General features: G+C 50.1%; 5 protein-coding genes across 5 annotated transcripts; 2 read left to right on the plus strand and 3 right to left on the minus strand.

Annotated features, from left to right (window-relative positions):
* Positions 1-13: 13 nt before the first annotated feature.
* Positions 14-1,085, plus strand: LCP9604111_8065 (uncharacterized protein; the record flags this gene model as incomplete). The annotated part of the gene is made up of 3 exons (XM_039076167.1): positions 14-49; positions 146-552; positions 605-1,085. The coding sequence occupies 3 exons, from the start codon at positions 14-16 to the stop codon at positions 1,083-1,085; spliced, it is 924 nt and encodes a 307-aa protein (XP_038925844.1).
* A 1,992-nt stretch (positions 1,086-3,077) lies between these two features.
* LCP9604111_8066 (sterol desaturase family protein) lies at positions 3,078-4,133 on the minus strand (the record flags this gene model as incomplete). Its single annotated transcript, XM_039076168.1, has 1 exon — positions 3,078-4,133. One exon carries the CDS (start codon positions 4,131-4,133, stop codon positions 3,078-3,080), a length of 1,056 nt encoding a protein of 351 aa, XP_038925845.1.
* Positions 4,134-5,916: 1,783 nt separating this feature from the next.
* On the minus strand, positions 5,917-7,155 carry LCP9604111_8067 (biotin synthase; the record flags this gene model as incomplete). The annotated part of the gene is made up of 2 exons (XM_039076169.1): positions 5,917-6,882; positions 6,952-7,155. The coding sequence occupies 2 exons, from the start codon at positions 7,153-7,155 to the stop codon at positions 5,917-5,919; spliced, it is 1,170 nt and encodes a 389-aa protein (XP_038925846.1).
* A 1,714-nt stretch (positions 7,156-8,869) lies between these two features.
* On the plus strand, positions 8,870-10,752 carry LCP9604111_8068 (acyclic terpene utilization AtuA family protein; the record flags this gene model as incomplete). The annotated part of the gene is made up of 2 exons (XM_039076170.1): positions 8,870-9,497; positions 9,551-10,752. 2 exons carry the CDS (start codon positions 8,870-8,872, stop codon positions 10,750-10,752), a joined length of 1,830 nt encoding a protein of 609 aa, XP_038925847.1.
* Positions 10,753-10,810: 58 nt separating this feature from the next.
* On the minus strand, positions 10,811-12,008 carry LCP9604111_8069 (fungal specific transcription factor domain-containing protein; the record flags this gene model as incomplete). Its single annotated transcript, XM_039076171.1, has 2 exons — positions 10,811-11,909; positions 11,968-12,008. The coding sequence occupies 2 exons, from the start codon at positions 12,006-12,008 to the stop codon at positions 10,811-10,813; spliced, it is 1,140 nt and encodes a 379-aa protein (XP_038925848.1).
* Between the last annotated feature and the right edge of the window lie 1,236 nt (positions 12,009-13,244).

A 13,244-nucleotide genomic window follows, 5' to 3' on the forward strand; every position in this document is an offset into this window, starting at 1 on the left:
GTACTTACAAAAGATGGTATTGAGCGGTGTCAAAGGCGGTCTAAAACTGGTAAGAGCTAGTCCCAATTAGGCGATAAAACCATTAAAATCAGGCATCCGACTGTTGGCCGCTATACACCTTCGTACCCTAACCGCAGACGACAAGGCAGCGGTCTTGAAAAATATCGCAATCCAGGTGCCGATCGTCACCATCAGCACCACCATCGCCCGCTCCGCATTTATTATCTACATCATCCCCCTGGTCGGAACCTACAAGTACTACCAGGCCGCGTTATGGGTTGTTTTGGCGATTCAATTCGCCGGGAACGTTGCATCGGCCGTGCTACCGCTTAGCATCTGTCGCAACGTAGCCGCTCTCTGGGACCCAGCAGTCGCCGCTGCGACGACCTGCGGCAACCTGAATGCCGTGATGAAATTCGCCTACTACTCCAATACATTCAACTCAGCCACCGATCTGTTTTTGGCCGTCTTCCCGACAGTCGTGTTCTGGAACTTGAATTTGAAACTACCCATCAAGCTCGGTTTGATCGCTCTTCTCAGCTTAGGCATTGTGTAAGTACCTCTACCCAAACCGTATAGCCACAATATACTGACCCTGCCACAGTGCGATGATCGCGTCCATCATCAAAACAACCAAACTGGACTCCGTACCTAGCATCACAAATACCGGAGCCGCGGGCGGCATCGAACTAATCCGCTGGGGATACATCGAAAACGTCATTATCATAATCACCTCCTCGGTCCCCTGCATCCGCCCCTTGATCATGTCCTCCGTGCGCAAGCTCTCCAGCGGCAAATACTCCCACACCTACGAACTCGGCATGCCTTTCAGCGGGCGCAAAACGACCGGTGCCCCAAACGAGACGAATCAGTCGCGCCGCACGCGCAGGTTCAAGTCCGATGTCGAGAACAACAGCATCGATCGCATTCTGGGCCATGAGCACACAGCGCGCACGGGCACGTCTATCGAAGGCGCGCCCGATTCTCCCACTTCATCCGGTCCGGGCATCACGAAGCAGGTGGAGATTTCTGTTTTCTCGGATGTCAGACCGCCTATGCAGAAGGATCGCTCATTCGGGAGTTGAAGTGTATAATTAGTTTCTAGGACCAGATTTGTAAGATCAGCTACGCCGTCACGAATATGTACCTATACACACATCCTTGTGAACGCTATGAAATTTATGTGCGTAATAATCTCATACTTACTACTCCGTATTCGACCCTCGATTCCCTTTTCCCTCATTCCCAGCCCCCTGGTTCCATACTACTAGTGCCGACCCGGTGGGGTCGATCAAACCGGCTATGCCAGATCCTGTGCATGAGCCGACCACATGGCCTGCGTCCTGTGCGGTGCTGCTGCGAGCGGTCTCATTCGCGGAAGTGGGTATCGCCGGCCCTTATACCAGGAACACAGTGGAGCTGTTTATATAGTGCACACGTACTAAACTCTCTTTGCTCCGACGCATCCCCTTAAACAGTCATATATATCCCCACCTCGTGGAAAGAGCCACGTATTTCGCGCTAGCTACTGTGGGGATTGGACACACGCCACATGTTGTCTTGGTATTCCCGGGACTAGTAGGACGCTTTGACTAGGTACGGAGGGGAAGAGCTAGCTAGGGCTCGGAAAATACTTGCCGATCGTGTGTAATGGTTCGTGTAGGTCAGCACTAGCGTTATCGGACGATGGCCGAGTTGAGCGAGATGCATCCACTAGTCATACTACTAGTAAGATATTACTTCTAGAATTGAGGAGATTCTTGCCGACCTCATGCTCTGGGTTGATAGAGTTTGGTATAATTATAGCTCTCAATTTTATTCTCTAGACATCATCGCTCAGGTTGATCTCAGCGCAGATAAACGAAGGCTTCTTCATCAAGCACATAGTCAACGAACACCGTGAAGAATCCCTCTCAAAGGAGGTGTTGGTAGAATGGCCCTGGGTTTGAGCCAGAGCAGGGGTTTAGTGCTTCGATCTAGACCTCACGTTCGACTATCAATACAGGCTAGCGATGTGGATGAGGTTAGCGTGCTATCAACAAGCATCATCTCGGACTTGTTGGGTATTCAGACTTTCAGCTATGTACCCAACCAATTTGAAGAATTTTATTTAGACATAAGTTAATTCAAATACAGATTCCCCGAAAAAAGTCAAATGCCAAACAGAATTGAATGGAAATTCACAGCTTCGATTGATACAGTCTCACATTGAGTAAAGTGAGAGCTGGTCTAAGGCTCATGAAGCCGAGAGAGAGAGAAGAAGTTGATTCTCTACAAACAAACAGAGAGCCACTTAGGTATCTGGATGCAGCCTATCAAAAGGACAAACACGGCAGATTATCCTCCGGATGGCCAGATTCTCTTAGCCTCTATCTTCTCAGCTGTATCACTGCGACCCAGTCACTTCGCATCAAGGTAAGATATCAGAAACCGGAGATAGAAAGAAAACAAGATGAGATAGAAAACGCCGTAGCGGCTCTCTAGATCAGCGTATTGACCCATGATCTCTGAGAGGAGATTTAGAGATCAGACGTATGCCGGTTCATAGTTGCGGTCGCAGGAAGAGACCATCTAGGAAAATCCCGTGGGATCGTGAGCGCAGACGCATCGCAGAGTTCTTTGGTGGCCTCAACGCCCACATCCAGTACAAGGATTCGCGGCGAGACTAGGATTCACTAGCCCACTCTAGAATCGCGCAAAAGTCATAGACGTCTCCCATAGGACTATACACTGGGGCGCGCTCTTCCTCGTTGTCTCGATTCCTTCGATCAAAGCTGACGGAGCTTCAAGTCGAACATTTCGGTGAGTTGTCGAATGTTCTGCTTGGACACAGATGATGGCTTGTAGCTGCTTGGGTAGTATCTTTTGGAGTTGAGAACTGAGGGTTGAGGGTTGAGGGTTGAGGGTTGAGAAGAGGAAGAAGAGAGAAACCTAAGTAGTGGGAATATATAGGATTAGGATTTGACTACACAGAGCGATACCATCATTTCCTTATATCATAAGTGTCATAATTCATGATAAGATACTCAAAACCACACCAGCATTCCCTTCAATCTCCCATCATTCACACAACCCACCTAGAACAAAGGCATCTTCGCCGTATTCTCATAATCCACATTCCCCTCCACAGCCTCAATACGCTCCATAGAAGTCCCAAAAACTCGATCCCACAGTCTCGTCTGCTTCCCATAGTTATGACTCTTCCGCCAGCCCTTCCGATGATGCAAATCATGGTCCTCGATATTGATTTCCACCCCGAACCTCACCAGTAACCAGTTCAGCGTTGACGGCACACCCGAATGCATCCGCAATCCACTATGGCCAAACACCTCCCCAAAAGCGATATATTCATGACAGATCCACCACTCGTAGAACCCCATCGGCAGACCAACCAGCTTTAGACTAAAGTACGTCATCATCGGAATAACGAACAGATCGAAGAGTTCCTGCTCGTGGTCTGCGTACGCAGAGAGGAGCGGGTTCGGGTGTTTGGTCAGGTGGTGGGTTCGGTGGTATTGCCAGAGATAGCTGACGTCGTGCATCAATCGGTGGTACCAGTAGTACCAGAAGTCGAGGACGACACCGTATAGTCCGAGTTCGAGGGGTAGCCAGCTCCAGGACATCTGCGAGGGTCGTTGTGTTTGGTCGTAGGATAGGACGATTGAGAGGATCATTCGGGATCCGGTGAGTTTGTATAGTGAGGTAACTACTTTGCCGATGCCGACGTCGGGGATGCCATCCCGTGCGTGCTTGTCGCCGTCGAGGAAGCCGTATTTGTGGCCGAGACGTCGGAGGATGTGCATTTCGTGTATCACTATCGCGTTGAAGGCGAGGACGTAAAAGGCGACTGCGACGATTGGGCTTATGGTGCGGCCGGTGAATGCCATGTAGGTCTCGTGGAGGAGGAGGGGGATGGCGGAGTAGAAGAGAACCCAGCGTTGAAGATGCCACTGGGGCATGTGTGGCACTTTATCATCTTTGCTATGCACTGGTACCTCCTTGTTTATGTCGATGGGGTAGGCGTTGAGTGTGTCGAGCATGTGATGATAGATGTTCCACTCGCTGCGAGGTGCTGTGCGCCATGTTGATTGCATGGAATCTTTGGATAACGGTTTAGCATGGTTAGAATCCATGATGGATGCTCGAGTTGGACTCTGTCATCTATAGCAGCGGCCATCCTGCTTATATCATTCCCACGAGGGCGCTGGTTACACAACATTTGAATGACGTGTGTTCACTTCCCTATATGGATCAGTTTACCCAACAGGAGACGGTAAAGAATGCTCATTTGAGGATTGGCTGCAGATTATGTCGTTGGGAATGGCTAAGCCTGACATCAAAACGCAGTTGCATTGACACCAAAAGGGAAATCAATGACAATCATTGCGATTTGTGGTGTGAAGATTGACCTCTGAATAGACTCAGAAGACGTGGGTCGAGTCGACACCGTGCACTCGGCTTGAGCCTCGGTATTTCAGCATTTGATCGTGAAGAGTGGAGCAGCGACGTCAATTCATTTATTGCCTGTGTTCACCGCTTCTCAATAGGGAGTGTCACCTGACTGGACAAATAACTTCATAAAATGGGGGATAGCTAATTGGTAGACATGGCCGGTTATTTAGTGCGGGTGATCTGCGCTAAATGCGGGATTTAATTTACAAGCAGGACTAAAGTCGACGTGGAGTCATGGACCCCGAAGGACGAAATATTGCCGACTTTGACTTTCCTCGCATCCCCGATACAATTCAACATCATCAGTGACATTTATCGCCTCTATTTGCCGCTGAATTACATCTCGATCTGGAGGTCGTCTAGGCCCCGGAGGATGTCATGCCATTAATCAGGCCCTGTGCGAGGAGCTTCACCTCAACCCCGTTGTGATTTCGTTGATGAAGCGACTGCCATATTTGCGATACTTGGGATCAGCGGTGGATATCGAGTTCATCTATTCACACTCCCGAGCATTTGTGCATATCGAGGACTATGAAATCCGTGGGGGGCGCGATCCGGATCGGTTTAGCTATAAAAAGCCGAGGCCAGACTTCCAGCAGGCTGAGTGGAAGACTGCTTCAAAGGTTACTTGGAAGCGGATTCAGCTTGGTGATCCAGATTACGAGACGGACAATGATGATGAGCTTGAGCCCGAGGTATTGACGAACGGTCAAGATGACTAGTTCTGATATGTGGAATGGCTTTGGGGTAGATCGGTGACAAAGCCAAAAGGAATAATTGTTTGACTTGAAGGCTCCTTCCTAAACCTGGGGCCTCGTGTGAACAAACAAAGAAGGCGCAATGCATGTGACATTGACATTGTCAGGGAAGGTGCGAGGGAGCTGTCGCATTCGAGGAAGGTACCGTTTGTCGAGGGTATAAAAGGACCCTTCCCCCCATTTCTCTTCTTCTCTCCTTCTTCTACTCTCCCAATCTCTCTGATCACCATCTCACCGTAGCCCCCCGAGACAGCGCAGGCAGAGGGACCCGTAGCACATGCTGCTTCACCTACCACAGGGATCATAACATTACCATATGTATGAGGTCCATGTAGGTCTGCACCACACATCAAACCCAGCTTTCTCGTGGACGTTCCTAAAGTCGTGGCTCTCATTGCCACTCGACAAGTCCCACGGAATACATGAGGGGTGTAAATCTCCGTAGCCGAGGACAGGTCGCGTAGGTTTGATCTCCATGCAAGCATCAAGCCCAGCGAACTAACTGTTCTTTGGCATTGGGTTCTAAGTTGAAGGTTGTCATGGCAAGACAATATCTTAAGATGGGTTTAGGATGACCAATACCTAAAGTGGAATAACTACATAGAGGACCTAGGTTTCATTGAGTGTATTGAAATTGCATTTTGCAGGATCATCCCGATCCAAACTATTGACGCAGTCATATAGAGGCAACAGTCTAACTAAAAGTCTAAGCGCTCGCTGCGACCGGCGCAGAAGTAGCCTCGGAGTGCACAGGAAGTGGAGTAGGAGCAGTGGCATCAGCCTTGGGCTCAGGCTTCTCGAAGCTCTTCATGGGGTAGTATCCCCAGCGATCGAACATGGCGCGGTCCTCGTCCCAGCCACTGCAGTCGGTGGTGAGCATCTTCTCACCGGTGAAGATAGCGTTGGCACCTGCTTGGAAACAGGCGATCTGCTGCTCTTCGGTGAGCGCGATGCGACCGGCAGCCAGGCGAACGATGGTACTGGGCATGACAATACGGGCGGTGGCGACGGTGCGCAGCAAGCGGTCGAAGGGGATCATTTTGCGGTCGCCGAGAGGAGTACCGGGGATAGGAACGAGGGCATTGACGGGGAAGGATTCGGGGTGGGCGGGCAGGCTGGAAACGGTGTGCAGGAGACTAATGCGGTCGCCGTCACTCTCGCCGAGACCGAGAATACCGCCGGAGCAGACGTTGATGCCGGCATCACGCACGTGCGAGAGCGTCTTCAGGCGCTCGTCGTAGGAGCGGGTGGTGATAATGGTGGGGTAGAATTCACGCGAGGTATCGAGGTTGTGGTTGTAGGCGGTCAGGCCGGCCTCCTTCAGCTCCTTGGCCTGGTCTCCGTCGATCATGCCCAGGGTCACGCAAACTTCCATGTTCATCTCGCGGATTCCGGAGATCATCTGCTTCACGTTCTTGAGACTGGTCTTGCGGCCACGCATGTCGCGCCAAGCCGCGCCCATGCAGAATCGAGTACTGCCATTGGCCTTTGCATTGCGGGCTTTGGCCAGGACGTCGTCGACGGGGCTCATTTTGGTGGCCTTTAGACCTGTGTTGTGCTTGGATGACTGGGCACAGTACGAACAATCTTCACTACAGCCACCGGTCTTGATGTTCATCAGGGTGCACATCTGGATAGCCGCGGGGTCATGGAAGCGACGGTGGACAGCAGCCTAGAGGGGTCAGTATAGGGTCAGTATAGCTGAAAGTCGGCATCAAGCCATATGGTGAATTGCACTTACGGCCGCATAAGTGAGCTGGCTCAATGGCGTCTCGTAAATCTGCTTGACCTCATCTAGGGTCCAATTGGTCCGGGGACCGGTAGCACCCGTAGCATCGGTCAAGGTGAGGGGGATGCTGGTCAATGAAGCAGCACTGGGGGAACCCTGGACGGTACCGTAAGACCGAACCAACGCTCGGGACAAGGAGCGAATGGGAAGCGACATGGTGGTGAGTTGAGAGAAAGGAGAGATTGATAGTAGGATGACTCTGAGAGGGGCAGTCCGATATTGATTCACCGGTTCAATCGTGTGGGGAACAAAATACCGCCGGCTCATTGGGCTTCGTCTCGGGAAAATACTTGCTGACCTTGCTATTTCCCGTGTGGAGATCCTTTGAATACGGTTGAATACTCCGTTGAGCCAATTCCCAACATGTCCATTCTCCCCGGGCGATTGGAATTGACTCGGCTGTGACTTGTCCGTGGGGGATTTCCCTTTTGGGCATATTCCACTTGACGAGATAAGCGCGTATATTCTTTTACAGCTTCGATTTACTCGTAATTATTGCAATGCTTCCTTCTTTCTCTACAACCTTGGAAATATCTTCCAGTACGTCATGGCTATCCACACTGTCTCCAACCAATGATATGCCTTTCATATAGCCGACACGCTCTGACTAAATATAGAGAGATCAACACTTCTAGGATCAATCTGAACCCTCAACATATTAACTAACTGTTAATAACAATGAGATTGTTCCATCTTAGCCTATACGATAGGTAAGAAAACCCAACTGTATAGGAGGGTTCTGCAATTGCAACTCAATCCAATATAATATGTACATAACCCAAACTATAGCCCAAGCAAAACAGACAATGACAGAGATGAATCCCCGCTCAAAACACCCATCGTGGCACCAATCCTCTAATGCCAATTGAATGCCCAATTCAAACTGCAAGCGGACCATTTAGCCCTTTTCATATTCCCTGCACGGTCGCATAAGTGAGGACCAACTTGAATCCTGAAAAGGCGGTAATCAAGATCCACACCGTAGGATCAACTGAAGAAGCATGACCACAAGGTGAGTGGGTGTATACCTCTGGGGTCTCAGTTTGAACAGACACGGACTTGCGACTTTCGGTAAGGCGTTCCAGGTTAGGCAAAAGGATGAATCGCCGTTTAATACGTTCATCAGCCTCGATGATTCGGTGCTGGATTTCTTTGGCGCTTTATAGCCGAGGATACTCGTTTGACCCGGTTCGCTGCATCCGACGAGCATAGCCTCGGGTTGCGATTGGCTCTGGGCTCGATAATCTCAGAATGATATTATGGCGGGCGATCCAATTTTGATTAAGACTTCGATGATTCCGCAGAGGCTTCTCCTAAGAATCATTGAGCGAGATTGCGAGATCTTCGATCGTATACTTCATTGGTGGGCCACCTGTACCGCCTGGTCTGGAGCAAAGATGCAGGATTCAAGTAAGCATAACGCTTTCCTTTGTGTAGCCCTGCAGTATTGATTGGCATTTGGGAGTCTTTTCAAGGACAAGTATCCTTCAGCTAGCTTATATGGTGCTGGTAAATGATTAATAGATGGGTTCTCAAACAAGCGCTGCGTGTGATCTTGGAAATAACTACATCACTTTCATATGCCACAGATATCGGCAATTGACCCAGCACAGAGCGCTTCATTTTGATCAGGCCGAATAAAAACAGATATTGAACAATCTCCAACTCCCTTCTCCAAATCTGTGTGTTAGTCTCCCCTGTCGGGCCAAGACCTCCGAAACATCGGACTGGGTTCCGATGCACATTAGCGCTAACCCGATTGAGCCGATAAAGCCCGATCGTTCAATGATCTTTAAAGAAAGGCAAATACCTTGAGATCGATCGATGCGAGTCTCTTATTTTAATTTTCAGCATATCCAATCCAAAAAGTATGCCCCCTAAACGCGATATCCGCATCGGAAATGTCTCCGGCGCAACCGGCGACAGCCCGCACGCCATGCGGCGCATGGCGCAAGATGGCAACGTCGATGTAATTGTCGGTGACTGGCTTTCAGAGATGAACATTGCCTGGAACGCCATTGCCAAAGACCAAGATCCATCGTTAGGCTACGAAGCGGGCTTTTTGACGCAATTATCTGAATCCATTGATCTAATCGTGGAGAAAGGGATCAAGGTCATTACTAATGCGGGTGCTTTAAATACACAGGCTCTGGCTGCGCAGGTGCAGGAGATGTGTCGTGCGCGGGGCCACAAGGATGTGGTGATTGCCATGGTTTTGGGGGATGATATCTCCCAGACTGTAACCGATCCTGCTAAGTGCCAGAACCTCTTGCATCTCGACCATCCAGATTGGGCACTCAAGGACTGGCAATTGGAGCCATACTGTGGAGTGGCGTATATTGGAGGCTGGGGTATCGTCGAAGGAATCAAAGCGGGGGCTGATATCATTATTTGCGGTCGAGTCACGGATGCATCACCAGTGATTGGAGCTGCCGCATGGTGGCACAATTGGGCTCGAGATGATTGGGATCGACTTGCAGGTGGCTTAGTTGCGGGCCGTGAGTATTCTTCGTATAGCGAATAATTGGCTAAATTGACTAACTAAGTATAGATTTGATCGAGTGCGGGCCATATGTGACAGGTGCCAACTTCTCTGGATTCAAATCTATCCTCCCTGAGCTGGTGGACCTCGCATTTCCTATCGCGGAGATCACTAGCGAAGGAAGTTGCACCATCACAAAGCCCGAGGCACATGCCGGAGCCGTGACAAAACACAACACCATCGCTCAATTCCTGTACGAACTCCAGGGAGAACAGTACCTAAACCCGGACGTGGTTGCCAACCTCCACAATGTGACCATGGAGCAGGTCGCCCCGAATCGGGTACACGTACATGGTATCACCGGATCTCCCCCACCGGCAACGACCAAGGCAATGATTGCAGCCAAGGGCGGATACCAGGCCGAGGCTACATTCTACATCAACGGGCTCGACGTCTCGGAGAAAGTCGAGATGATGCGCAACCAGCTCCTGCACATCTTCCGAGACCACAAATTTAGCAAGTTCTCAATCGAGCTATATGGAACCCCTGCATCAAATCCCAGTAGCCAGCAGGCTGGCACGGTCTTCCTACGTGTTTTCGCGCAGGCTAAAAAGAAGGAAGATATCTGTGCGGAGAAGTTCAAGATCCCAATATACGCGCTACGAATGCAGAGCTACCCTGGATATCATATGAATCTCGACTTCCGGACCATGGACCCAAAGCCGTTCATGGAAATATTCCCAGTCATCATCTCGATGGCGTCTCTTGACCACCAAACACATGTTTTGGGAAGCACCGTTTCCAGCCCGATTTTGATTGAGCCCCCGAAGATAACCTCCAAGTACCCCGATATCAGAGATTCCTACGAGACTGCAAATGCAGTCGATTTGGCGAGCTTTGGGCCTACGCAACTAGCTCCCTTGGGCCACATTGTCCACGCCCGATCCGGAGACAAGGCAGACAACTCCAATATTGGTTTCTTCGTCAGAAATCAGGACGAATATCCTTGGCTGCAGTCATTCCTGACGGTTTCCCGGATCAAAAGCCTATTCGGAGATGACTGGACGAAGGGCGAGAATCATGCCGATAGAAGGGTGGAAAGGTGTGAGTTCCCCAATATTTTCGCCGTTCATTTCCGGGTACTAGACTTCTTGGACGGGGGTATTGCGAGCTCCAGCAGGATCGACGGCTTAGGGAAGGGGATTGGGGAATACTTGAGAAGTAAGGTTGTTCCCATCCCGGTACAATTTTTAGAGAGAGGATGTATTTAACTAGAGCTTTGTACAATTGAAATATCATGTAACATGTCTTATAACTTTCTTACTCGTCTCATGTGTCGGTTTCAGGTAGTTGCGAACCACCGATCTGCCCTAACCAATCTTGTGAAAGTTGACCAATGGGGTCTTCACCGAACGCAGACTCGTGGAAATGCTGTAGATCGTCAAAACAATCCCGAAAAACATCATCGACCGCAAGCAGAGACGATAGCATTGGATCCTGGAAAGACCAGCCCTCGGATGGCAATGTATCAATTGTGTAATTTGAGGCGGCGATATTTGGAGGGACACTGTTGCACAACGCAGGAGGGGTGGGAGGGACCGGTTGCGGCAAGCCGCCAAGTCGAGGTGCTGTGTGATATTCGACCGCATCTGATAACACAGCATCGCTCAGCCGATCGAACACACGATGGCAATGACGAGCGATATCCCCACGTTCTGATACCGCCACCAAGACACTAGAGCAAGAGCGGCAGATGTTGACAATTTCCAGAATTGACGGATCGGAGCTTAGCATGGGTGATCCCTGGCCATGACGCTGGTTCTTCTTGGTGCGGAAATGCTGTCCAGCAGCATAAACAAAGGAAAGACCAGCCATGAAGACACCGTGCAACGTAATCCAGGTATAGTTGATGCGCTGTAATTCATGAAGATGTGCGTAGAAACCGATCGCCTTTTTTGCCGACTCATATATGATTGGCACTGCCACGGTTGCTCTGGACGAGTTCAATGGGAGCGCTGGAGAAGGCCGGTACAACATGAGCAGAGCATTGTGATAGATCATCTCGTACCACTCAACGGTCAGGAAACTGGAGACCTTGGCCCCGTCTGAGGCACCACTTTCAAGGTGTAATGCGCTCGTCTTGGCGTGCCATTCTTCCAGGTCATTGGCAAGCTCGGCTTGTGCAGCCAAGGCGGAATGTTCGTTATTGGTGTATCGGCCTCGGTGCAGAGATGACATGATTCTGCCACAAAGAATACGGTACCGGATTATATGAGCGAAGACCGCTTCTCGGTACTGCTCCCCCGTTGGCCGTATCTCATGCCCTTCTGTTGTGCTCAAAGGTTGTGTGATTCCGTAATCTGGAAGTTGGAGGTCCACGTCTTCTAGGTGTATCGCGAATGGTCGACCTAGCGTAATACTGACTACGCTGAGCGCGAAAGAAAAGTTAGAGTCACATCTTCAGTAACTGTTCACAGTGAACTCACCGATCCATTGCCAATACACACCAAAGCCACCGAGGATGCATCGTTAAAGTGGAGGCTGGTGTAGAGTTTCGATAATTATACGCCTCTTCCCGGTGAAGGCCCATCTCAAAACACATTCGCGCCGCCATCCCAACCATGTGCCATAGACTTCCAGATGTTCTTTGCGTGGAGTTTGTCAATTGATATTGACAGAGGAGTAGGATCGCCTGTAGCGCTACGATGCCCCCCAAAGCTAGGATATCGTTCAATCTGGACATGGCTTGTGCATGGTATGTTTCCGCTTCGGGCAATGACTGCCAATGAAGCTTTTGAACATTCGAAGCTGAAATAGCTAGAATCATATAGAAGCAAAATGTCTCGTAAGGTTTCCGTTCAAATGTAGACGGTTCCGCATAGACTTTTCTTAGATTATCCATTGCCGATTGCTGGCAGAGAATTGGAAAGCATAGGTGATCATGTTCAAAGTATGCGCGATGGAGGTCGCGAGCTGCACTCTCCGGCAGAGCTGGTGGTCCTTCTCTGATTGAAGTCGACAACTGTACAGCCCTGGTGGACGCCCCAGATGCCGACGTAGACCCGGATCCCTGAGCATTCAGCTGCGCATTAGATGAGGCATCAGCTTTAATGGCGGATATTATCAAATCTGCAAAAGGAACACCGCTCGTGGATCCCAGAAACCGCCGCTCACCCCCAGCATTCAGAGATAAGAATGAAACTTCATCGGAGACCTCGTGTCGGCTTTCTTCCGCTTGAGGGCTCTTAGTCGTAGAAGGAGTATTCTGATTGTTTGAAGTCGAATTGAAAGCGGCCAATCTCGCTGTCAATGCTCGATTTGTCGCTTCTGTTTGGCGTAATCGGCGTTCAAGCCTTTCGATTACATCTCGTCGGATCGGAGGCTCTTTCGTTCTGTCGGTGTATACACAGGCCACACCCGCTTTGCTGCATACCCCACAGGATGGGTGGACTTTGTCACATCCGGATTTTCGCCTCCGACATCTATCGCACGCTTGCATATTCTCTAATTTTTTTCTGTTGGGGTAAAGGGGGAAAATAGTATCGGAGGGCGGATGCGAAGACCCGACGGAGTACGGCAGTCTCTATCGGCAGTCCCTTAGGGAACCTTAACCGCCTGGCTCACAAGGTTGCCGGCTTTTCATTGCACCCTGATTATACACGACCTTTAAATTAACACTTGATGTATTCAGATGTACAAACTACTTATGCTAGAAAATACATGTATACTGCAGGCAAAATCTCGCACTGGCATTTAAAGACTG

Source organism: Penicillium roqueforti (assembly GCF_015533775.1).
Source record: "Penicillium roqueforti strain LCP96 04111 chromosome Unknown scaffold_29, whole genome shotgun sequence".
Lineage (NCBI taxonomy): Eukaryota > Fungi > Ascomycota > Eurotiomycetes > Eurotiales > Aspergillaceae > Penicillium > Penicillium roqueforti.